A 26,332-nucleotide genomic window follows, 5' to 3' on the forward strand; every position below is an offset into this window, starting at 1 on the left:
TAATAGACATAAGTATAAACACCAGTAAGAACATTCTTCCCTTAACTTTGAGAATGAGGATAGAACAAATCATAATCAAACATTAAAACCCTGAGTTTAAAAGAAACTAGTAAAGAACATGTCTGTCTTTTCTTTCTTCCTACAAGAGCCAAATATGCTGCAGACCAGTGAGGATTAAGGAAAAAAGATACAAAATGTCATTTTTATTACATTAAAAAAATCTATCATGACATATCAAAAATAAAACAAATTTATTGTTAACTGAAATAAGTATATCTGAAAACTTGCAGATTTTCCAGGAAAGATTCATCTTGAAATATGAATATGAATCTAAGAATATACTCTGAGATTTTGAAACTTGAGTACAGAAAATTTATTGAGGAAAGCTTTTGGGAGCAATTTCTGTGGAAAACACAAGACACTTCTTTGGTGGCAAACAACTGTTATATCAGTGCTCTAGAAGGCTGAAGCAGGAGAATCACAAATTGGGAACCACCCTGGGAAGTTTAGCAACTTACTGAGAACTAGTCTCCAAAAAACAATAATAATAATAATAATAATAATTGAAAGTCTGGGGATATAACTCAGTGTGAATCACTGGTAGGGGTTGGAGTGGGGGGAAGCAGGAGCAGGACTTAACATCAAGGGAAGATGAACCTCATTATAGTTGTAGCAAGAAAAGTGCACTCTGGTGGTTTTCATAGCTTGGGGTGAGAAATCCAGGCTCCTCTGCTGCTGGTCTGTGAACCAGACAGTTCTCTTAACTAATACAGTTTCTATAGAGATTCAACTGAGACCCAGCAGGCAGAAACTTAGCAAATACAAGTTGTTGATTCAATTGTTAAATTTCACCTGAGCATATGGTAGCATTAAATTGGTCATTCATGAATGCATCAGCTCAGTATATAAAATGTATCAACTTAGTCAGATACCATGCACACATATTCAGTCCAGCTCCCAGTGAGGCCCAGGATGGAGGATCACAAGTTCAAACCTCACCTGGCCAATTTATTGACCTAATGAGGCATTCTCTCAAAATTTAAATGCAAATTTAAATGGCTGGAGATGTAGCTCAGTGTAAAGGCCCTGGGTTCAATCCCCATTACCACAAAAAAATGTGACCAAATAAAGTGTAAATTAAGAATAATTCTAACCAGTATCACAGTTGATTTGGGGTAAATGTGAGAAATCTCTCTGAAATGGCCTTTGAGACACAAAAACCCAAGGAGGGAGATATCTGTCCCAACAGGGAAAAATAATAGCAACTTTTATATAAAGACTTCATAAAGCTAAAGCAAACTTTATGGTACTGTCACACACTTGGGTGAATAAAGTTCCTAATGAGCTCAGGAGCAGACCTATGACTGTATTGGAATGCATTGTGTGATAAAGGAAGAGAAAGCTCCTTTATAATAGTGGATAGGATTTAGATGGAATTCAGAAGCTTTGAAGATTCAAATATGAAAGATAAATAAAAAACATAAAGTAAAATTTAAGGATTTCTTTGCAACTTATCAATAAATAAATATCTTTTAAAAGATGTAGTATATCAGATAAGCTGGCAAAAATCAGTTGAATTAACTGTTGAATTCACGATTCCTTTCTATGGAGGATTTTATAGAAAAGGTTAGACATATGTTAGACATGAACAAACTGTTTTCAAAGCCTAAAACTAGCTAAAGTAAAATTATCTGTTGCACATAGTCAGTTTAAAGTCAAATAATCCAGTGGATACATAAGAAAAAGAATGTGGAAATGCTTATCACAATTGTTGAAGCTAGAGGCTTTTCTAGTCATTCTGAAAAGAAGTCCTTTGTGTGCCCTGTTACTCTTCAAGCCTGCTTGAGGAGGATGCTGTCCCACAAATGATCTATGGAGTCAGTTTGGTCTCATAAAGATTTTTGGTGAAAATGGGCAAACTAATTTTAAAATGTATGAGGATATACAAACAACCAAAGCAATCTTGAGAAAATAGCAAATAAAAGAAACAATACCTCAATTCAAGACTTGAAATAAAGTCTCAATAATCAATACTTTTTGTTACTTACATTAAGACAGATGCATCTATGAAGGGAAAATAATGTCATAAGAAGCTGACAACAGTTTTCTAAGGACATATGTATGATTTGCACCAGCAATGAATGAAAGAACATTTTCTCTGTACAATTTACCATCACAAATCATTTCAGTAACTTCTGTTTTAAGCACTCTAACATCTATGGAGTGATATCATGACTTGAATTATTTATCAATTATTAATACTATTCAGTATCTTTTCACATGACTATGAAAGAAACAGATAAAGAGACTGCAATTTTTCTCCTAGTTGTTTGAATTTTCATTTTCTAAATCATGTTTCCTGAAAAGAAACTTAAATTATTTTAAATTTGAAGTAAAATTTACTTTTTATCAATTTTTTTTTAGTTTATGTTTTCTGTTTTGGCTTTGTCTGCCACAGGTTTATGAAGATATCTTAATATTTGTCATTTTAACTTGTACATTTAGGTCCATAATTTATTTTAAACACATTTTTGTATATAGTGTGAAATAAGTATCTAGGAATCTAGGTTCATTTTTTTCAGGTAGAAATCTATCCAGCACCATTTACTGAAAAGGTTATTCTGTTCCTCTTTCATCGCTTTGGTACTTTGCACATAATTATTTGCATTTTTCTTAGAGAAATTCACTTTCACTAAAAACTTGACAGCATCAAATGTTCATAATTGTTTTACTAGTAACAGTTCACAACTTTACAGTTAAAATCTTATTTTGTTGGTACAAGAATAAACAAATAGTGGTTCATGCATACAATTTATTTTAAACAAAATGAAATAAATAGTGGTAAATACATAGACTTCCATGGATCTCAAGAATATCAGGTTGAGTAAAAGCGGTCAATCTGGAAATTTTCTATACTGTATGATTTCATTCATATAAGAGTCTGAAAATCACATAGTTATAGTGGAAGAGAGAACATCAGTGAGTGAAGATAGTTTGACTATATAGGGAAATAAAGGAGTTTCTTTTCGGAAGATGGAACCATTCTCTACCCTGACTGTAGTGACAGTTATATGAATTGTACATATCAGTAGATCTCACAGAATATAAATGAAAAATTTTAGTGTATGTAAAATCTGGTGAAATCCAAAAGTTTTTAATTTAGTAACAGTATTGTTCCCAGTATCAATTTCCTGATTTTGCTAGTCATACTTTTCTCCTGTAAAATTTGACACTGGGGCATGCTAAGTGTAAAGGACACAGGTAACGTTCAGTATTGTAACATTCATAGTATTTTTGGTAACTTTTTTCAACTTTCTTGTTAGTACATGTTTGTAGTATATGATGATTACATTTCTCCTGGGGAGTTGATACATGTACATAACACATCATATTTTATACCTTCCATGGGAAATTCAAGTTCTAAAATTACAAAATAAAAAGTTTGAGAACAATTGAATTTCATGTTTAAGGTCTGCATTTCATTGCATGTGATTTATATTTGTATACCTTTAAAACATCTAAGTACATTTCTAACATACGTTTTAGAGAATAAAGCCTCTACCTTACTGTATAGGAAAAATAATTTGTGCAGTGTTGAGAATGTATTATAAATGGAAAGATAGGTATTCCTCATCTCCGAAACACAGTAAAAAGAGATTTGAGTCACTCGTATGTCTAGAAATAGTACAAATGATAATGTGGTATTTTTATAGCATATAAAAATTCTGCCATAATTTGTGAATCATTGAAGCTGTTACAGTAAATTAAATTGTATCTCACAATTGGAAGCTACAGTGAAAATAGCAAGCAAGAAGAAATGTACCATTTATATTAATTTTGCAGATAATTATCTATCAGTTAATGCTGACATTCTTTTCTTAATTTTTGATTAGTACATGCTTACCGTACATAGTGACTATGTTTCCTATGGGTGCTTTGTATATGTACATAGCACATCTTAATTCTTTTCTGTCTCTTTCCACTTCTGGCTGCCCCAACTCTTGTTCCCATTACCATTTGCAAGATCTCTCCATTTTTTTCTTAATTTCTCTTTTTTAAATCCCTTTTTTGCCTCCCTTCTTTACATTTATTTCCCTTTCCATTTGAAAAAGATCTCCTTACTTCCTATTATCTACCCTTTATTCTGTTATTCATTAGTATTTTGTATCCTATAAAGAAACCATTCTATATTGAAACTTGTATGTTTGATTTTGCTTGACATTGTGTTCTTGTTTCTGAGAAATGTCATTGATTAATCATGTAGATATTATAGAGTACATTTATGAAAACTTTGATGGCATAAGTCAATCTATTGGTCTAGTCTCTTGATATATGCAGGTGGTACAATAAAAAGTAATATTTGAATCTGATGGTCATGTAACATGGTGCACTGTCTTAGTGTAAGCTTTTGTAAGTAGAAGTAATACACTCAAAAATAATAAATGTGTAGCATAACAAATATGTAAACCACCAAATTATCATAGACTTATCATTTTCAAGTATATGTACTATGTACAATTTATGTTATACTTTTATGCATCTCATTGTTCTGTATATTTGTTTAGACAACAATCGCCACAAACACACAGTCATGCAAGGTACTGGGTACTTCCCATAACAACGATGCCACTTGGCAATAAAAGATTTTCAGCTCCAGTGTAATCCTATGGGACCATAGTCTTATATTTAGACAGCTGTTGACTGAAACATTGTTTTAAGACACATAACTGCACTCTAAAAAATGTGATATATGTATGCAAAAATGTTATAACTTCATGTTTATAATATCTGATATCTTTTTCAAGAAATCATCGTGACATGCATTCATATTTGTATTCAAACTATGTTATTTGTATACGTTTACTCCCAAAGGTATAAAATTTTTAAATAATTATTTGTTAATTTTTTTGAAAAAAAAAGAACTCATTTTTTACTAAATGAGAGATAATCTTTTGTTTTTCATCTTTTTTAGTTTTTTTGAAAGTCTTGCTATGACTGGCCTTGAACTCACTATGTAGTCCAGGCTGTCCTTGACTCACAATAATCCTCCTGCCTCAGCCTCCTGAGTGCTAGGATTATAGGTGTCCACCACCACACTCGCTTTGAGAGATAACCTTAATGTTTAAATTTCCAACTTTAGAAATGAGTTAGATCCAAACACTTAAAAAGTTTTGTTCCAAATTTCATACTCCTTTTTTCATTCTGAAATACAAATAGCTCTTCATAATCATGACTTTTATATTTGCTGATTCAAACAAACAAATGCAAATACTCGAAAAAATGTACTGGGGGGATTTCTTTATTATTATTTCCTTCATAATTCAGCATAACTACTTTAAATATACAAGGTATGATTGAAAAATAGAGTGACCATTTAATTTCAAAATTGGGTACGGTAAGACATATTGCCCTAAGTCCCTCTCAAAGTACTCTCCCTCCCTGTGATCACACTCATGCCGTCATGCATGGCACTGAACCAGTTCTGGAAGTCCTCCTTTGTATCTGAATCAATTTTATTTTTTGCAGTCATTTTGACTTTGGGAAGAGCCTGAAGTCTCAAGGTGCCTGATCCTGGGTGGATTAGGACATAGTCTACTGTTTTGGAAGGATGGCACTTCACAGCAGGAAGGAAGCACTGTATTTTTTTTAATCTTAGCAGACTTCCAGAGCTGCTTCAATGCTGAGATAATTGTGTTCACTGTGTAGAGTATTTGGAGGAGAATTAATGGTATGTGTCTCTTATTGTAATAAATCTTTTAATTACATTTTCACTGTATATTTTGAACACCTCTTGTAGCATTTACATTATGTTAGGGACCATAAGTAAACCAGAGGTGACTTAAAGGAGAATTTGTGTAGGTTGTACTGGAAATACTATGATATTTTATATGAGTATTAAGGAGTATCTGTATATTCACTTCGTGTGATGTAGAAGACAAAATATGTTCTCTTTACCATTTCTCTGTTAGGTTACAATAAAAGAAATGATGTTAGAGTGATGTTAGAAGAAAAAATGATGTTAGATTATGCAATATTTGCAGAACTAAAATCTAAATATTAATTAGTATGGGATGTACAAGAAGCACTAATAGATGTAAAAAATGACTTATGAAATTTTTTATTTGATGGAGGAGATACCAGGAATCAAACTCAGGCTCTTACACTTGCCAGACAGTCATTACTCCATTGAGTTAAACCCTTGCTTGGTTTATGGAATTTCTAATTTCCATCTAAAATGGTACATGGCACCATTATGAAATCATGGCTTCCTATTAAACTTTATTTTTAATTTGATTCCCTATATAATTAGATACAGACACTAATTTTTTATTATTTAAATCAAGGTCTCACTATGTAGCCTAGGCTGGTTTAGAAATCATAATCCTGTCTCACCCTCACAAGTGCAGGGATTACAAGCATGAACCTCAGTCCCTGCCTGCAATCATTCATTGGTTATTTGAAAGGGATAGTCTGGATTCTAATGATTTAGATGATTTTAAAATGTTTGGAAGGTGTTTGTTTATGAATATTTTCTTGACATATATGTATCATTTTATTTCAGGGCAGCTGGGATTACTGCTTTTCAAATAGGTGTAGTGAAATTATGTCATCAAACTGAAACAAGTAAATCTCATTTTAAAATATGAAACATAATAACAACATAATAGCTAGACTCTTTTTGGTCAGCATAGGTTGCCCTATGTGATAATATGTTTTTCATTTTTATTTATTTAGTCTTACCTAGATAGTATGGCTTTGGTACATCCCCTTGATTTTTACCTGGTTATTTGTAAGTATTAGCATTCATTAGGCTACTCTTATCAGAATTTTGGATTTACACTTCTGTATATTAATTGAAATAAATTCCAAAAAAATGTCACATCCTTCATACAAATCACCAGTATAAATTTGTCAATTTTATTTGTTTCATTTTAAGCCGTTTACTACAGAGATTTCTACAAAATACAATTGTATCACTTACCCAGTTTCATAAAAAAAAACCAACCTAACATTATAGAATGTCTTCTACTCAGAATTCAACAATAGCAACACTAGTGTTTTTAAAAATAAGTATGTGAAATAGCACACATGATAATTAGCTCAGTCTTTACATTCTGCCATATATACAAATTTCAAAGCATCATATTGTATATGACAAATATATAGAATTTAGTCAAATGATAAGGAAATTGGGGAGATATAAATTCACTCACTCCCACATTCATGTACATGTGTGGCTTTTCAGTCTTTGTAACTCATATGGAGATTGCTTTCTAACCACAGTGATGTTCTTATGTCTTTACTTTGCTCAACTTAAATTTCCTCTCATCAAACATGGACAATGGTTTTCCACAGTATTTCAAGCATACCGTGGTTTGGGTTAAATCCCAGCTCTTAAAAGCTGTTTTTCTTTGCATCTTGGCCCCCCACCTCCCCTCCTTCCCACTTCAGAGCTGGACTAGGATAAATCCTTACTCAATGATATTAAACATTCTATAAAACAAGATCTTTTAAGGAAGAAACAATTTTTTTGACTTTTAGGTTCAGTCTAAGATAGTAATACAAGTACAAAAATAATTTTAGAAGAATCATGTCCTTATGTCCTTGAAATAATGTATCACAAAATTTATGTATAGTTGTAATTATCCCAAAATCAAACTTAGTATATAATATTTTATATTGATAATGGTTGTAATAAAGAGTAGGTATCATGTGACTTTGTGGCACATGATTATAGGAGGAAAGGCATTTCAGGGAATTTTGTTAATAAGACTAATGCTTCTAAGTGGCAAAGCACAAATGTTTCAGGAAATAATGTAATATGACATTTCTAACATTCAATTAAGAGTTAAATAATATACTTGGAAATTAAGTGATGTTAAACTGTTTAAAATCTTACCAGCTGTTTCTAAGACTGATTTTCATCAAAATTACTGTACTAAAATGTTTTCTTTTGTTGTACAGACTCAAATAGCAAACCTCAATTTTAAAATCGTCTCTTATTTGCAAAAAAATGCTTTGACATAGTGCATTTGTTCTGCCTGGGCAGCAATAAAGGATTGTGGTATCATTTTGAAGAAGGTTGTTTGACAGAGCCTGTTTATTTATTTGGAGTAATGTGAACTGCATTCAGAAAATGCCATATTTTGTTTCATGATTGTATACATTCTCTCCTATTGCTCCCAGGCAAGGCTTGTAAGCAGAGAAGACACGGATTTAGACCTTTTTTCCATGACCAGTGGAAGTGATTTGTCTGTGAACAGAGAAAAAAAGAGTCAGGCACACAGACACTCAGCGGGATCTTCAAGTAAGTTGTGGTTTCCTTCAGAATTAATTTAGAAATCACAAATGAATTGATGAAACCTAAAGCCAACAAGCATTCTTTTACAGATAGGGGGTAGGATACCAGCAACCAGAGCTGCCTAAAAGTGTGCATGTGAATTTTTCTCTTTCTTTAAATGTCTTCTTTGGGATAAACAAAATTAAATTATTTCAAATATTAACAGCATTAGTTTTATTTAATTATATTATATAATTTAATGTCTCCCTCCTTCTACTGTGTGGATCATATTAAATTCTTTGATCTTCTATTTCTAAAAGAAATTTTAGGGTATTTCAAAATATTTAATTTATATACCAAAGCAATTTGTTTTGATCTTTTAATAGATATTGTATGTAATGTTATTTTTAAGGAAATTTATTCAAATGTAGTTGATAGTACAATGTCAAAAATATGGTATAAAAATTATTTCCACTGGTTACATGACAGTTATGCTTATTAATGATGACTTTATGTTCATAAATCTGTCACATACATCTATAACTTTGCATTTGTAGAGAGGATAGTTATATGCTTCAGCAAAATTCATTTCAACAAAACTTCATTGCCTCTATGAACAATAAAAAATATAAAAACTTTAAAAATATCTTTACCTTGTGATATTTCAAGGGTCTAGAACTATTTTTGAACTCTTCATTTAATTTATATATTAAAGATTACACAATATCTCCTAGAATACTTATAGTACATTAGTGTAATGAATTTTTGATAAATTTTGTAATTTTCCCCAAGTACAGTAAAACTCAAAAGTCATCACATAAATTTATACTTCACTGTAATTATTCAGTTATTCTTAAAAAACATTTTATTATTCACTGATGTTCAGTCATATTTATATAAAATCAACATTTTACTGAATGTGAAAAGTTTAGTGATCTATCTAGTGCTTTCTAGATAAATCAAGATGTCAAAATTATTCTCTGACTTACGTTTGATACAAGTACTCACATCTTATTAAGTTAGTCGTTTAAATTCATTAATATATGCAAATTCAGTGTGATAAATTTTAATTGGCATTCTTGACATAATAATTTTAATGTAATATTTTTTCTTTTTTTGGAACTTGAGATTGAACTCATGACCTTGTTCTTGTCAGGCAGGCGCTTACACCACTGAGCTAAATCCCTGGCCCTGACATAATAATTTTAATATGTCTAATTTTAAAGTATTTCCATTTCTTAACATACTAAATGTTTCAATTTGCCTTAGCTGATTACAGAATACAGTTCTTGAAAGGCTGTATAGTTAACAACAAAATATTTTAGATTTATTAACTTAAAATGGAATTGTTGATGCAACGAAAATTTCTAAGTTATCATTATAATGTGCTAATTACTTCAATTTCCACATTTCAGAACAAATAAACTTGTGTCACATACACCAGTGAATAATGTTATCCATCTTATGAGTATTATAAACTTATATATATGAGTTTGCAAAATTGTATGTATCATTTATTTTTACATAAAAAACAAAATTTCCCTATCATTGTACAGAGTATCAAAACACGTGTTCATAATATATCACTGGATGTTAAAACATAAGTATGTTTGCTAAATCAGCAACTGTCCTGAAATGTTTTCTCTTCCACTTGCATTACATTGAGTCACAGATCTTAGAGAATATAAGATCATTAGAACTCATTTCTTGGCACTCTAAGAAATTGAAGTAATGATATTTTCACTGTATTTTATTCTAATTAATTTTCTCTTTACAAGTGCGAATACCTCAAGTTTCTGTGTATACTAAGTGGCCATTTAAAATGAGCCAATTTCAAAAATAGTTTCATTAAACAAGAAAATTTTTATAAATAAAATACTACTTAATTATATTTATTACTAATTTGTGACATCTGCACATTATAATACTAATGAAGTATGAGGTCTGGTATCAGTCATAACATATTTCTTAAAATGAGAATGATAGTAGAAATACCTGCCTTGTAGAGTTGTTGTTAGGTTCAAATGCAAAACATTTAGAATAATAGCTGGAACAAAAGAAAATATTAATAAGTTTTCTTTGTAATCACCACCTACATGTAGCTATAAAAAAGGAATCAGTTGATTTAAGATATTGATATGTCTCACATGTAGGATCATTGTGTAACTGCTTTCATTTATAAGAAACCTACTTACACATTTTACTTAGCACCAAAATACTTGGCTTATCCTATTATTGTATAGAAATCTTCTAACCTTTAAAGTTTTTAGATCTTAGACCGCCCTGGCCCTGAGCCAACTACTTATAACTTTGATATTTTGAAAGTTCTTTTTCCTCCAGCTTTTCCTGTCTCAAAATTCATCACCTTGTTAAACTTAAATATTCCTTTCTACTTTGCAAGTCAAATCTCCAGAGTAGTTTATAGGCTACGGCTGTAAAACTCTTTGAGCCTTTGAACTTTTCTAAATATTTCTCTTTCAGTGTTCCTGCAATATTGTAACATGCATACTTCAGAGTTAGATAAACTCAGGCTTAAATTGCCAGTTCCATCATCATATATAAGTCGTATTGTCACCTGATAGGTTCTGAAGAGGTTCCCTCAGAGAGGAGGCAGTGACATCAACTTTGATCTGTGGAGTAGGTTCTTGACTATTATCAGAGCAAAAGAACTTTAGAACACTTTGGTGAAATGACTTGGGCAAATGTATCAAATTAGAAAGTAAAATAGAATAAGGAAGGGATTTTAGTTAGCATCAGGAGCTGAAGAGAGCCTGGACTATGAGGAGAAGTGTCAGTCTGGATTTTTATGGATTATCTGGGGTTGGCAAGGAAGTGGTTAATCATCATTTCAGTTCTTGTTTGGCAAAATGACACCAGAAGTCCCTACTATTTCAATGAAAGTTCAGTCTCCATGAGATGATTCTTCCTACTAAGGGCACTGTCAGTCTTGTAGAGTCTCTACTGAGATCAAGGTGACTCTAGCTTTGGATCAATGACTGGAGATTTGTGAGCACTCATTAGTAGTTGAATTTCTCTGTAAATGTCTTATCTTGGTATCTTCAATCTTGAGAGATGAGATAGGCTGTGGAAATTTAGAGCAAATCAATACTGTGTTGATAGCTTTTAGAAAGACATTCCCTAAATGATTAGCATGCCTATATGCAGAGCTGAGAAGGGTTTTGACCTAATTTTAGTAATAAAGGAGAAATACACAAAATGGCTAGGATTGTTCTGCTTTAGGACACTTTAGTGAGATGACTTGGGCAAATGTATCAGAATTAGAAAGTAAAATAGAGGAAGGAAAGGATTTTAGCCTGAGGAGCTGAAGATGACCTATTGGTTGTCTTAGTTATATATCAGGTTCTTTTGTTGATGTTGTTGTTGTTGTTGTTGTTGTTGTTGTTGTTTAAGCAAAATCAATTTTAAAGTCCTTGACTGCTTCAAGAGAAAGCACAAATTGTACTTTTAATGAGTAATCAGATAAAGAGTTTGTCTATCCTGTGTCTCTGTGTCAATATGACCTTGGGTAAATTATTTAACTTTGATGAGCTTATTAGTGAGGAAGAAGTTAGTAAAAATATAAGAAAGCATACAATATATCACCTAGTGTATTGTAAGGCTTTAAATAATAGCATCTATAGTTTTTATTGCTTGTTGTTTTATGTTCCTGCTGGATAATTTTTTAAAAAATTACAAAATGCAATTGCCTTCATTCACTGTGTGTTAAAAAAAGAAACAATATACTTTTAGCATGTCAACCTTCTCAAACTGTCTTTTCTTAGAGAGTTTCCTAAATGTTCTTTCCTGTTGTAGAATAGATAGGCCAGATTTTCTCATTTAGATAATATTCAGGCAAAATATTTGATTTTACTAAACTAATTTGTTTTTCTCTATAAGTTTTCCCATTAAATACTTAAAGTTTGCATTGCAATAATTTTTTTATGACAAGAACACTTTACAAATTTACATGTTATGTAGCATAAGATTTTCTAATTTGTTAATTTTTGGCAACTATTATAAACAACTCAATGAATTTATCTTAAATATAAAAATACTAGCAAATAAATACAACAACTTAACACAATCTTTTTCTTAATCTAAACTAAACTCAAAGACATTTTGCTTTTTTTTTTTTTGTAACATAATTTGAACTCATGACCTCACACTTCAGGCAGGTTTTGTGCTGGTGAGATACATCCTCAGCTCCTGCTTTTTATTCTTCCAAGTACTGAAGTAAATAGATTAGTTGGTAAAGTAATGTACTTCGTATCATTGGTTCATGAGGAGCCATTTACCGAATGCTCACTGCAGGTAGGTGTCTCTGATCATTTCTGTACTTTTTGGATATTTCATTTTCAGTTACCCAGAATTTGGAAATCCACAGTGTCTCCACAATAGTGAATAGTCAGCACCATATTAAATTTTTCTGTAAGTGTATCTAAACTGTTCATGTGTTGTAATACATCTCTGTGTGCTATTGAATTCTCTAAATATTTAAATAAATATTGTTCAAAAGTGGATCCATTAATTTAGCTGCAGTAGGTGAGAAAAGCTCGTAGGAAGAAATGGACTTGATTTGTACCAAGAATGATAATGGAGGTTTAAATAAAGAGGAAAGCTAACAGAAGCTGTTTAAAGGAGGGCAAAGGGTAAATCATGAATGTAGACCTACAGAGCACTGAGAAATCTGTCTGGACCACAGGTTCCACACACTGAAGTGGTACAAAATGAACCTAGATTGAAATGGAAGCCGAATTTTAGATAAGCTTAAAAATGAAGTGGATGAGTAACTAATGAGTAACTAATGAAGACTTCTGAAAATAATTTGGGTTGTGGTACTCTGAATCCGATTTCAGCTCTTTCAAAAAATATTAGTTTTGGTTATCAAAAGGGCAAAATGAACTAGTATATCATATATCCATGCCCGGTATTTTATATTGATTGAGAAAATACAAGTAGTAGCTAAAGCAAATATAGATTCCAAAGCTGATGTTTAGGGTTTATTCCCAGTGAGATAAACACAGTCCAATATTATAATTTATAATTTGCATATTGAGAATTATTGTCTGGTTGCATAGTCATGAATATATGCACACATGCTTGAGATTTAAATACCATTGCATATATCTCTGGGTTACTGTATACACTAAACTAAACATCATGACAACAAGCTTTCCTCTCATAAAATGCGCTCTTACAGAACATTAAGAAAATAAAATTATTTTTATGTGCTTAATATGTGACTGCTAAGGGAATGTGGATGAATAGATGAACCATTACGATTCCATTCCTGTGTCATATGTTCATATTGCTTTATTTTTCAATAGATAATGTCACTTAAACAACAAGGAAAATGACTTCCATTAACATTTTATATACTGTGTATATGAAATTTACACTAAAAATTGTTGCAGATGTTCAAGTAAGTTTGCTATTTACTTTAGAGAAATAACACTCTATAATGGAGCTCAATCAAAATGAACATGAGATTTTAAAGGGCTTGGCTCTCTTATGGAAGAAAATTTGTCTCAGGAGCCCTAAATGCATTTCTTTTCAGATTCATTCGGCTATAGGGTACCATTTTTATTTGGAGGGATTTAGTTTTTCTTCATATCCACCATTGAAATTTATGTTCAGGAATGTAGGGAATATAATGACAAGAACCTAGGCTATCTTCTCTTTAGTATATATTGAATGAATGAATATCATTCAATATATTTAGGATCCATGAATATTTAGGATCCATGAATATTTAGGATCCATGAATATTTAGGATCCATGAGAACTAAAAAAGAAAGCACTTGGATTTTCTTTTTCCATAGTGAGAGGCAGGCTGCTTTATTTACGCCCTTATTGCTGAGACATAATACCTGATACCCACAGCGATAAGGAGGAAAGATTTTTATGGCTCAGTTTGCAGAGGATTTAGTCTGTAGTCTCAGCTCAAGGCAGAGCAGTATGGCAGAGGGGCAGGGCAAGGGAGAAACAGCTTATGACATGGTGACAGGAAGCAGAGAGCAATCAACTGTTGGGAGAGGGAGACAGACCCTACCAGGCCACACTGGCAGTCACCACCCTCCCCTCCCAAATCTCACTTACATATAAACTTATTAGAAAGCTAATCCACTGATGAGTACCACACCCCCACCATTTAATCACCTCCCAAAACCCCATCTGTGAGCACATGACATTTGGTGGGGGGGAACTTCAGATATAAACCATAATACAGACCATACTGAGGAAGTATAGTTGAGATTTGGGTGGCATTTTACAGATATGCCACAGCTTCCAAGAGTGCCTGACCTGTCTGAAATTCTGATATTTATAAGCATTGAAGACTATATGTATTAATGAGTTCAAACAACCCAAGTTTTTATATACCCATGGAATATGGAGCAACTGTGTCATTTGTTTATTCAGAATACTTGTAAAGGACGGGAGATGTAGCTCAAAGGTAAAACATTTACTTAGTATTTGCAAGGCCTTGGATTCCTTCTCTACACTGCAAGAAATAAAGCAAAACACAAAAGTTCATGGAATGTTCCTTAGAGGCTCTGTATATTACATAAAGGAGAGAGAACTGAGCATGATCAACATATTTTCATACGTCACAGAGTTGTTGATCTATATCCATATGTGACTCAGTCAAGAGATACATGCCCTGTAGGTTAAATACGACAAGTTTAATCAAGAATTATTTATTGTGTTAAATATAAATAAATGTTATATAATGGTACCATAGGGCTGAGGAAGAGCACCCAAGGCAAGAGAAACTTCAAATGTTTTAGACCTTGTTGGTGACGGTACAATTCAGCTAACAGATAGTCGAGACATGTTCTGATTTGGCTATGCCAGGGCTGAAGCTATTGGATAAAACAGTAGGCACCCCTGCAGAGTATGGGACAGGAAGCAAGTGATTACTAGTTGGTGTCATAGTAAGTGATAGAATAACAGGTATAGATAGAAGGTGCAACTGGCTTGGTTTACCTGTGGAACAGATGATCTACATGGCATTGCTGAGCCCAATCTGCTCAGATAAGAGAGCTTCTGTCCTGGATCTGTAGCTCAGGTAAGCTGCACTGCAAATGTTCAAGCCCACAAGAATTTAAACTACTTAACCTGTGGCAGAAATTACAAAGCCCCTTTCTGTTGCAGTGTGCTTCCAGCATTCTCCTGTAAAAGTTTAACATTGTTTTCATGCAATAAATAAATAATTACTTCACGGATCTGAGACACCTAGCTTGCATACAATTTAAAATGCAAAAACCCTGTACCTAAAGTCTCAACAGCTGCAGCATTTTTCAGAACTCTGAGTCAAAGTCTTCAGGCACAAGGCGTACTCTTTAATGTGGTCCTCTATAAAAGTAGAAAGTAAGTTATACAGTTCCAAATTACAGTGCTAAAGAGTAAAAGTCCAGTTTCAAAAGACAGAAATAGGGGATGCATAAGAATAGGATTAGGACCAACACCCAGAAGGAAAGACATTAATTATAGTAGCTTCATGTCCTGCATCTAAGACACAGGTGGTAAGATGTGAATTCCAGAAGATGCGGCCTACCCCACGCCTTTGATCTTGCTGGTTGCAGGCCATAAGGCCTCTCTCTCTTGGGCTGGGTCTTGTTCATGGCCTCCAGCATTCCTTGGCAGATATTCCATGTTGCATATCTCTGACTTCCTCAGGTCACCACTGTACATTTGGCTGCCTTCCCACACCTTCACACATTGTTCCCTCAATGGGCCCTGGCCTGACATCCCAAGCCTTCCTTTGATATCTGGGTAGAAGCCTCCTTAATCTCATAGTTACTGTGTTCTGCATGCCAGTTAAACCACACATGGGTAAGGCTTCCAGTAGAAGCAGTAGCCAGATGCCTTTGGACCATGCTGTAATGACCACTGAGTGCTAGCATGGCCAAGTATAGTGAAAAGAACCCTAGGAATTCAATTCCCTAGGAGGCCTTTCATAAGCAGGGGTCCCAGTGACTCTGTTTTCAAATGAAATGTAAGGAAGGATAATATATAAATTGCCCTCTTAAACGTGATAATAGACAATATAGAGATTAGGCAGTCTAATTTTAGCCTTTCCTTGGCTGTTCTCCAGTTTGTTTGTGATTTTGGTTAAATCACTTGCCGCCTTTATGAAAATGTAGCAGGTAAAAGACAGCCTAGCCTAGTAGAGAAACATTTGGAGTAAATAAGGTTTGAATTTGAATTCTATTTCACATCTCTGATCTTTGTAAAATTGGATAAAGTATTTGAGGTTTGCTTTGTCCATTAAGAAAATATTGTGGTAAAATGATTTATATACAAGCTATTTGAGACTCTTGTGGGAAAACAAGCACGGGATCAAAAGTCTATATACCTTTCAAATTCCATCATTCTACAACCAGACCAATAAAATTTTATATGATAATTTTCCTTTTTTCCAACTAAAAGAGTAACATGTTATTCCTAATGTTTGATAGTATGAAAGTCATGTTTGTAATTGAATATTTTCTCCTTACCAGAATACTTATAAATGACCCTGATTTCAAAGATTGTTTAAATTGTCTGTACTTGAGCACAATCAACTTAAAAGGTAAAATATAAAATACTTTTCTTGAAATGCTTTACAAGACAAGATCAAAAAATTACATCATTGTGAGAAGTGCTAGCTATTCTATGAAATAAAGTAGAATTTTAAAAATCTTGAAGTGATTCTAAATTCACTCTTATTAAAAAGACTTGGATTAATAATATTCTACTCTAATTACTAGTTGGTACCATAACCTCAAATAGCTTTTCAAAGACAGAGAAAAATTTCTTTCTTTCTTTCTTTCTTTTCTTTCTTTTTTTTTTTTTTTTTTTTTTTTTTTTTGTACTAGGAATAGAACTCATGACTGCATGCTTGCAAGGTAGGCACTTAAGCCACTGAGCTAAATCGCCAATGAAAAATTTCTTTTTGAAAGACTGGTCAGCATTTCATAGGATGGCATTTGAAAATAATCTATAGCTTAAACATTGACTGTAATTTTTTTAGAATGCAACTACTTTTAATTGGAGAATTAAGCATATAAAAAGAAATTAGGTAAGATTTCCAGCTAGAAAGTAATTTAATAAATTACCTGAAAGCAATTACTAAATTCAAGGAGTTGTACAAATTTAACATGTTGTAATGAGATAAACAAAGAAATATAATGTTAAACTTTCTGCTTAGAGAAATTTCAGACTTCCATTTATTAGACTCTGTGAAATGTCGCATTGATTTAAATCTGATAAACTCATTTAAAACTAGTTAGAGAACCAGGATAGTACGATACAGGTATAACATCACTTTTGCAGAGAAATCTACCATATTACTGGACCAAACTTGGTAGGCCAAAATTGTTGTGTTTTTTGAAGATAAAGCTAGTGATACCTTTGCCCCCCCTTTGCCAAATTGTACCTTTGGAACTGTTGGAGGCCATTTCATTCAACATACACTTGTTGACAATCTACTCTACATTATTCCCTATCCTACAGTGTATGTATAATTTTAATTGAATACTTAAATTCTAGACTTTACCTTATAGTTACACTTCACTATAGTGTATCATATTCCAATTCCTAAGTAGAGCTTAAATTGAGTTTTAAAATATTAAATCATTTAGTGGTTTTTTTAAAAGAATAAAAAATATCTTTTTTGTGAAAAAACATTTTTTTCTTTCTGAAGACATTAAAACATAAACTCTATACAATGCAAAAACATTAATGAATTGCAGTGTTAACCTTTAAGGTAGATAGACATTCATTTGTGCTCAACAGATGTCTGTTTCCATAGCTACAGTAAGAAAAATTGATTGGGTAAGAAGTCTGTATACTCTCCAAAGAAACCAGGATAAGTGTAAGCACTAGTTCACTAGCCATCTCTTCAGCAGCTGACGAGTCACGTTTGAATAATTACAGATTTTACTAAGAATATCCAAACTAGACTGTCCACATGTAAGTTATCCAGTACTCTAAAAAATTAGAAGGCCTGATGTGTTACTGTAGAGGACCTGATCTCTTTCTATGGTTCAGGTAATGGAGAAGCACTTGGTCAGAATCATCTAAGGAATCTCTGTTGATACAAAGAATGTAGAGATTTTATACTTTCCAACCAGAACTATGAGGTTTTTGTCACAATGTTCTATTATTAAAAGATGAGAAAATCTTAATTTTGTGACATTTTTATACTATCAGGTGTCTTATTTAAACCATAAATTTTTAATTTTACATAAACTACCAGGCCAAAACCCGTAAGTAGCATACAAATGCACAGAGGCAGAATGAGTTTTGCTTTTCAACCTCTTGTAATATTACCACTTAATTACAAGTACAAATTAACTTAGAAATATACTAATTACTGATGCTTTATTAGTGGACTTACCTATCCACTTTATCATTTTGGTCTCCAAGCATTCTGCCCCTTGCTCCTAACATATATCTCCTTTAACAGTTCCCCTTTTTCAAAGCCACAAATTAACTAGAATTTCACTCTTCTGACAGTGATGCTACTTCCTACTGAACCCTTTACCTTCCATAACTTAAATTTATAAATAAATAATCTTCTCACTGGGTGTTAAAAACATTGTACACTTAGTGTAATTTTCTTCTGCAGATAGTTTTTATTTATTTTTTTTATTTTTTTACAATTGAAGATAGTTTTTAAAATGTGAATGTGTTATGTTTACTCATGATTCTGCTTGCGTTTTGTTATTATAGACTAGAACTGCATTTTAAAAAGAATAAACAGAAATTTGGTTTAATTGTCCACTAATTAGCTAGCATACTGGTTTTACTTCTACCTTGCCTTTAGAAAACCCAAGTGCTCCTATAATTCTGAGATAGTTCCTTCAGACATTATCTTAAAATGATATATGGTAGGTTCTTTAGTTGTGTCTGTTTCTGCAAAGTGCAAAGGACACCATAGTCTTCATGTTATTAAAGTGTATGTTTAACACAGACAAGGCCACTCAAATATAGTAGCGTTCTTTAAACAACTTTAAAACTTTTGATATATCTTGTTTACAGAAATTTTGAAGAGAAACCAGAAAGTTAGTGAGACAAGTAAAGAATATAAAAGTATGAAAAAGCTTTTGATAAGATAATATTTATATTTTTAAGAGTTGTTTTGGGACTCTAAGATTGAAAGTTAGATACATGGACAGAGTAGCATATACAGAAATATTTTTCTCTTCTATTTTCTCAATTATGAAAAATTAATGCATTTTACTCATTTTTTTATTTTATAAGCCCTATTTCCAAATAACTGAGAAATTTTTCCAAATCCTAGGACTTTGAAAAAGACCTTCATCTGACATTCACTTTTCTAATGATTTTATTTATGGTACTATTATATTAGAGGCATACTTTATTAGTGAATATTAAATAAGTTATTGATTACTTTAAGCTAAACCCTGCCCTTGTGAGGCCACATTTAGCTTTGGGCAGATGATTTCACATCATTGTCTGAATTTCTTCATTTTTAAATTGAGGGCAGTGATATGTGTCATATAAATTGATAATAACAGATTTGATAATTTTAAAATTATACTTTGTTGATATCACATTAACAACAGATGATTAAATATATGTATCACAGTAATAGATGTAATTACTTGGCATACTTACGTGATTATATAAGTGATGATTTTCTACCTGCAAAATCTTCTATTAAAATAATTACTTGAAATTTACTATGTCTGAAATTATAAATATAAGTGTAGGAGTCAACATTGATTTTTGCCTTTCTCACTAAAAAGATTCCAATTTGCCAGGTATATGCAAAGACATGGGTTCAATTTCAGCACTGAAAAACAAGAACATTCACATTTCAGTCTCACTTCAGAAGTTACACTTTTCCCTGGATAGGAAGATTAGATCATACAAATAGTTGGACCAAGCTCAACTATTTTGTTCTATACATAATAAAAATGTTCCGTTGTTTTTTATTTTTAACAGAAGTATTCAATTTGAAGTAATACACCAGTAAAGAAGCTACTGCTACAACTCATAGCATTATTATATTTTAGTTGAGTTGATGTCTCACACTGGAAATTTATACTTTCTGTTTATCCTTTCATAATTTTGTATGGGATAAAGGATACATCATTTTGTAAAGGATATATAAATGTATCCTTTAAATATGCACTTAAATTTAATCATAAATTTAAATTTTAAATGTATCATATTCATTACTGAATACACCATTAAGTCTGATTTGTCTTAGAAATTTTGTTAGGTGTTGGTATTTTATTCCTGAAATTTGACAATTGATTAAATATGCACATTAACAATTCAACCCTTAAAGTAGTCTAGAAATCACAACTGAATGATTAAAATTAATTACTGTCATACCAAGAATACTTTTATATAGTTAGTAGACTCATTTGACATAGGTAAATTTGAAAAGTCTACTTAGCAAAATATGAAACAAAATAAATAGTTGCTGATTTAATGTCATTAAGCAAATTGATATTGTCCGCTTCAAAACTCTGAGGCCAGTTAATGTGATTCCAGGCACGGTTAAATATAACAGTTATTAGGAAGCACAAAGTAATGTTTACGGATCTAAAACAGCAGAAAACAGTAGCCAGCTTCAACACTACTGACATTATCCAGGGAAAGACAAATTTAATCTGCACTTATGTGATACAGCTAGTCACACAAATGCCAGTGGCACTTATTCTTTGTTTTAAAAATTTAACATTTTGGAAGACAGGATCTGTGTATGCTCTGTTGATAATAGATTAAAGCATTATGTTTGTAACAAAATTGTTCTAGTTCTTACCCCTTCATGATCATTTGCTTCTTAAATAAATTGTTTTACTCTGAATTTTGGGGGTATTGTTATTGTTGTTCTCAAACCAATTTCTTACACTAGCTAATGTGGTGCAAAAATAAATGGGCATGGTCAAATGTGAAATGCATTTGTCAAACGAATGAAACCAAAGTGCAATAATATAATAAATCCTCAGGCTAGCCATGTTTATTGTTGCCAAATGTCTCCCTGCTAACAACTAATAAGCATGAAAAGGGATAATGAAAGTTTCCATGAAAAATTTTGGGGAAACCTATCCACAAGTCTTCACTATCTGGGAATGTGGAAATAAGTGTTTGTTTTATACAAGTTCCATATGAGAACTATAAAGATGAGCCTTAAAGGATAAAGTCACATGGAAAGCTCCTGCAGTATGACACTAATATTATTTGGCTCACAGTAGAAAGTTGACAAGAAAGCTCACTGAAAGACAGAAATAGAATAATCCTGCTATATAACAGGCACTGAACAAATACAGGGTAGATGAATGTGCGAATTATAGAAATATTTTATAATGGGGCTTTCAGATCCCAAGTCATGTTGAAAATTCAGTTTGCATTTTAAATGTTTACATTCTAAAAGATGCAATAAACATTTTAAAACTTATCTAAAATGTGTGCTTTGGCTAAAAATCAGCAAATATTAACATAAAAAGAGTGAGAAAATATGATTAGAAATTGAAAGACAATAATACGTGAGAGCTAGCCTATCGAGTTAGAATAAAAAGTACTTTCAATTATTTCCACTATTTTCCCTTACAGATACTTTAGGATATGTTTGTGTAAATATAGTGCAACTAATAGGACTCTAAAAAGGACCTTTTAAAAAAATAATTGAAGAGTTTAGTAGCTGATGTTTTCTACTTCGTAAGAGAAATAAAACTATTATGATCTTATTTTCAGAATTTATTTTAGAACAGATTGTGCTAATAGAAAAATGAATGACATAAATTGTATGTTGATTATTAAATTTCACTCCTTGCTATAATGAATTACATTTCTGAATACCTAGTCAACCTACAACTTTCTAAGAATCAACCCAGTAAGAATATTTCACATCAGCGAGAAATCAGAAATCCACCATAATCAGAGGAATATAGGTTAGCTATCAGTGGAAGAAAGGATTGTACTTATCCTAACAGCCTGATGAAGCAAGGGCAGTTTAATTCTGAAGCAAATCACAAAAATTATTTAGATTTTGTAACCAAAAGTAAATATTTCAAAAAAAAATCCTCTAGCGAAAAAATGAAAACAATTTTGGGCAATAGTAATACAAAAACCACAGAATTGATATGAGCAACATAATATTTTCAGTGTAGATATTGCGGGCCACATTCTAGCCCTCCTTATCTGTGCAGATAGAGTCATTGGATACCATAAATAGTATGTTAAAATTAACAAAAGACAGGGAAAATGTTTATAAGGTAGCTTCAAAGAGTCTAGATCAAATATATATGGTAACTATTATAAACGTGGTCAAAAAAAAGGCAAACAAGTGAAAATCTATACAAAACATATCTGTCAAAATAATATTCCAACTCTGTGTGTTAGTTTCTATACTCCTAAAATTTTTTTCAAAACAAATATATGTAGTCAAGGCAAATTATTTATGTTATACATGTTGATTGAAAAACAAAAATTTTAAATTAAATAAAAAAGTTATTAACGTTGATGTCAAGTATTGTGGGCATTTGTGTGATTGTTATTAAGTGTACCAAACAACTATTTTTCTTAGTTGTTTCTTGAATACTGTGAAAAAATGATTGTAATTATCACTATTCAAGTGGAATTTTGAGATAAAATTGTATTAACATTTCTTATCATTTATGGAAAACTTTCATTCTCTGAAAATGCCTATACTAAGAAGACTCAAAATTACATTAAGGAAATTTGAACATGGTATAAACAAACTGGGTATTATTTGCATTGATCCTCAGCATTTGATTTTAAATTATCTATTCAAATTTCACTGTAAATGATCCTGATTCAAGTTTGAATGTAGAATTTTTTAAAAAGTGACTCCTATTTGAATTCTGTGCTTTCTATCTCAACTCCAAACTTGCCCAATGTAACTAATTCATGGCACTTAAATTGATGTAAACGCTTTACTGCTAAAAATTTGTTCTGGTCACTTTCATTAAAATGCTGATTTTTTTCTCCATACTTTACTTATGCTGTATCTGCTGTTAAGTAAGACAATATGGAGAGGCCTTTGAAATAGTTTCTATATCCAGACACACAGTGCTGTGTATATTGATGAAAATCCAATGACGTATTACTATATACATCATGAGATCTCTATTTTGACCTGTTTAACAATTTTTTTTACATACCAGAAGAGTCATTCAAAGCATTTTACATATTAAATTACTTATCAAAACACAGCATATATAGACCTTGACATTTGTTAAAGAACCAAGGATTTAACAGGAAAAAGAAAACCTTTTTTTGAGGGACCAGAACAAATCTTGACCAGAACTCAGATTATGTGGTAAGGATGTGATTTCTTAGAAAATAAAGCATACCCATTAAGACATATTTTTACCACATATGTAAAAGACAGATTTTATTTCTGTGATCATCTGCAAATATGAAGTAGGACGTTGTTTTTAAAAATCTATAACAATAATACTGCAGGAAAGAGAAAAACCTGTCAAAGTCCCGTTAGTCATAATTTTTCTGTTTCAGGAGCCTATCAGTAGGTCTAACTCAAATATCAGTTGTTGAAGCAAAAATCTCTTGCTATTTGATGTTCATGTGGGTAGGTAATTTTAGAATGATTATACATTGACTTCTCAAATTGCTTTTTATTTTCTTTTTGCATTCCTAGAGTAATCATAGGACAAAGTAATGACTGTGATAAATGCCAATATGTGAATCTTTCATAAATGTGTTGTTTTACTCCTCAATTTATTTTCTATATATCTAGAGATTTGAGAGCGTATATGATAACAAAAAGATTCTCACTAAACGCAATGAGAAAATGTTATATTGATTACTCGTCAAATTGTTCATTTACGTATAGCAAAACAGTCAAATTCAAGCTTTTAATCACACCTGAAATGTTGTCTTAGCAAAAGCTTTTCATACTCATTTAAGTACTGGCTATCTTAAAGAGTAATTTCATATTCTATTCCACTGAAGCTAAACTTCAAAATGACTATAAAGCTGTCTTTTGATATCAAACTATATTTTTTAAATTGGATTTGCTATTTGTTGAAGAATTACAGTGGATGAGAAAAATTTACAAACTTCCTTTTAAATATAGGGTGGCAATAAAGTTCTGTACAAAAAGATTTGAAGATTCATTAGCAGCTTCAAAATAACAGACAATGCAACAATATTAGAGAAATAAAATGACATGTTGTAGTAAATTTCTACCCAGTAAAATAGCCCTTCAGCATGTAGAAACACTGTTAAACATCAGAGTTTGGTCTTTAATACTACCTGTGTTTTAATACAATACAATCTATTAAATATTAAAATACTTGGGAAGTGGATGAAATAATAAGTATCTCAACAGTATGTTCAGAAGATTCTACTCTCGTAACATGTAATTTTTCATCTTTGGTAAAAGCTTATATTAAGAATAAAATGTTTAAATAATATCTTTTTACACTAGGATAGTTGCATCAAAATAGTATTAATAATGAGCTATCAAAATATGTTTGAAAGTACATACATATTTCTACTTATTACCTTGAATGCTTGCTAGGAAATCCTCTGTTAGCAAAAAACCCTTTGTGTCAGAATTTGTGAAAAATTGCTTGCTGTTTATCAACCTCTATTTTAAGCTTAAATAAGTATACTTTAATTATAGAAGAGCCCCAATAGCTTTGTTTCTCAGTATCTGCTCTCCTGCTCTCCTCCACCCCATCGCCCAGTGAAACGCCCAGCCCCAGCAACCTTAGTATTATGTTCATATAAATACATAGTTTCCATCCATGAAATAGCTTCTTCCTCAAAGAATTTTAACTACTGGGAGAGATAAGGGTTTTCTTTTACTGTTACTGTTTTTTAATTTTTTTTTTCTTGTACCAAAGTACATTCCTTTCTGTTATTTGGTTTATAAAACACAGTGGGGATTTACAAATAGTAGAAGAGATGGCAAGCTCTTAGAAGGCAACCTGACTGTTTTTTAGATCACTAGTTTGTCATCCAAGAAATTATTTTTTGCCCAATAATATTCCTGTTGCTTGAACGTGCTCTTGGAATTTTGTCGTTTGCCTGCCTGGCTCACAGAAAGTAGCTTAATGCAGGATAAATCGAGCCCATACGTGGAAATCAACTTCAGCTGTCATTTCGGTTGGCTTCCAGTCTTTCTGCTAGGATTACCTTCAGGGCTGCCAACAGTGAAGTTTTCTAAACTCCTAAACTGTGTTCTGTCTCCAGCTCAGCTGCAGACTTCGGCGATAGCCTTTTTTGTGTGTCCCCTACACCCTTGCCTAAAAACACTAGCTTGTAACTTCTTTTAACAATCTCTTTCTAAGCTAAAGACAAAATATTGCTGGTGTTACAAAATTTCATTAAGTTTTTGATTCATTTTTCTGATCATAGTTTGAAGACAAAATCAAAGCGCATACAGTTTTTAAAAGAGATTTTACATACAAAGTGAACTTTTATAATCCTTGTTCACCATCCTGTTCCCAAATTTGCTATTGTACACCATTCTCCACCAATGGTCTGGTATTTCTTAACTTCATATTAGTGCATATATTTTTAAGTACATAAAATTTCAGTTGAAACAAATGTTAACCTTGAAAAAGATTTTCTTCTCTAAGTTTGTTTAAAACACAAAAGCATCATAATGGAGAATCATGTGGCTTGAACCTTTGCCTGAAGCTAGGACCAAGGAAGCCCTGGAATGTCTCACTTTGTTGCCTTTCAAACCCTTTCCCCACAAGTACAGCCCTGTGTGCTTGCTTAATCCCTGAGAGATTTAAAGCAGATGATCGTAATTCTTTAATATTATCTTGATACGGCATCTCGGGATCTTGCTGAATCCATGTCACGCCTAAGCCATAGCCCACTTTGACAACTCTTGTTTGTTGTGAACCTCTTGACTGTTGTTTTTTCTATGGATAATTTCTGAACCTGTCGCTTGTAAACAATAACTTCTCCATTTTAGAGCACCTGTGTACAAAGCATCCTCACATCTTACTACCACTGACATGTAATCAGAAAATCAATCTTCACAGGAACTCTCGAGTGCACACATTATTTCTTTTGATTATA

The 26,332-nt window shown here is 32.0% G+C and overlaps 1 protein-coding gene across 5 annotated transcripts in view; it reads left to right on the forward strand.

Moving 5' to 3' along the window:
* The window catches only part of LOC100732229 (ALX homeobox protein 1), a 233,469-nt gene that overhangs the window by 166,600 nt on the left and 40,537 nt on the right, over window positions 1–26,332 (forward strand). For all 5 annotated transcript variants that reach the window (XM_063255232.1, XM_063255230.1, XM_063255233.1 and 2 more), the window contains one exon: window positions 8,188–8,308. In XM_063255232.1, coding sequence (XP_063111302.1) covers window positions 8,188–8,308 — 121 coding nt within the window. The remainder of the gene's footprint in view (window positions 1–8,187; window positions 8,309–26,332) is intronic.

The sequence above is a fragment of the Cavia porcellus genome, unplaced genomic scaffold, assembly GCF_034190915.1.
Source record: "Cavia porcellus strain 051 isolate PalLab524CR breed Dunkin Hartley unplaced genomic scaffold, mCavPor4.1 scaffold_8, whole genome shotgun sequence".
Lineage (NCBI taxonomy): Eukaryota > Metazoa > Chordata > Mammalia > Rodentia > Caviidae > Cavia > Cavia porcellus.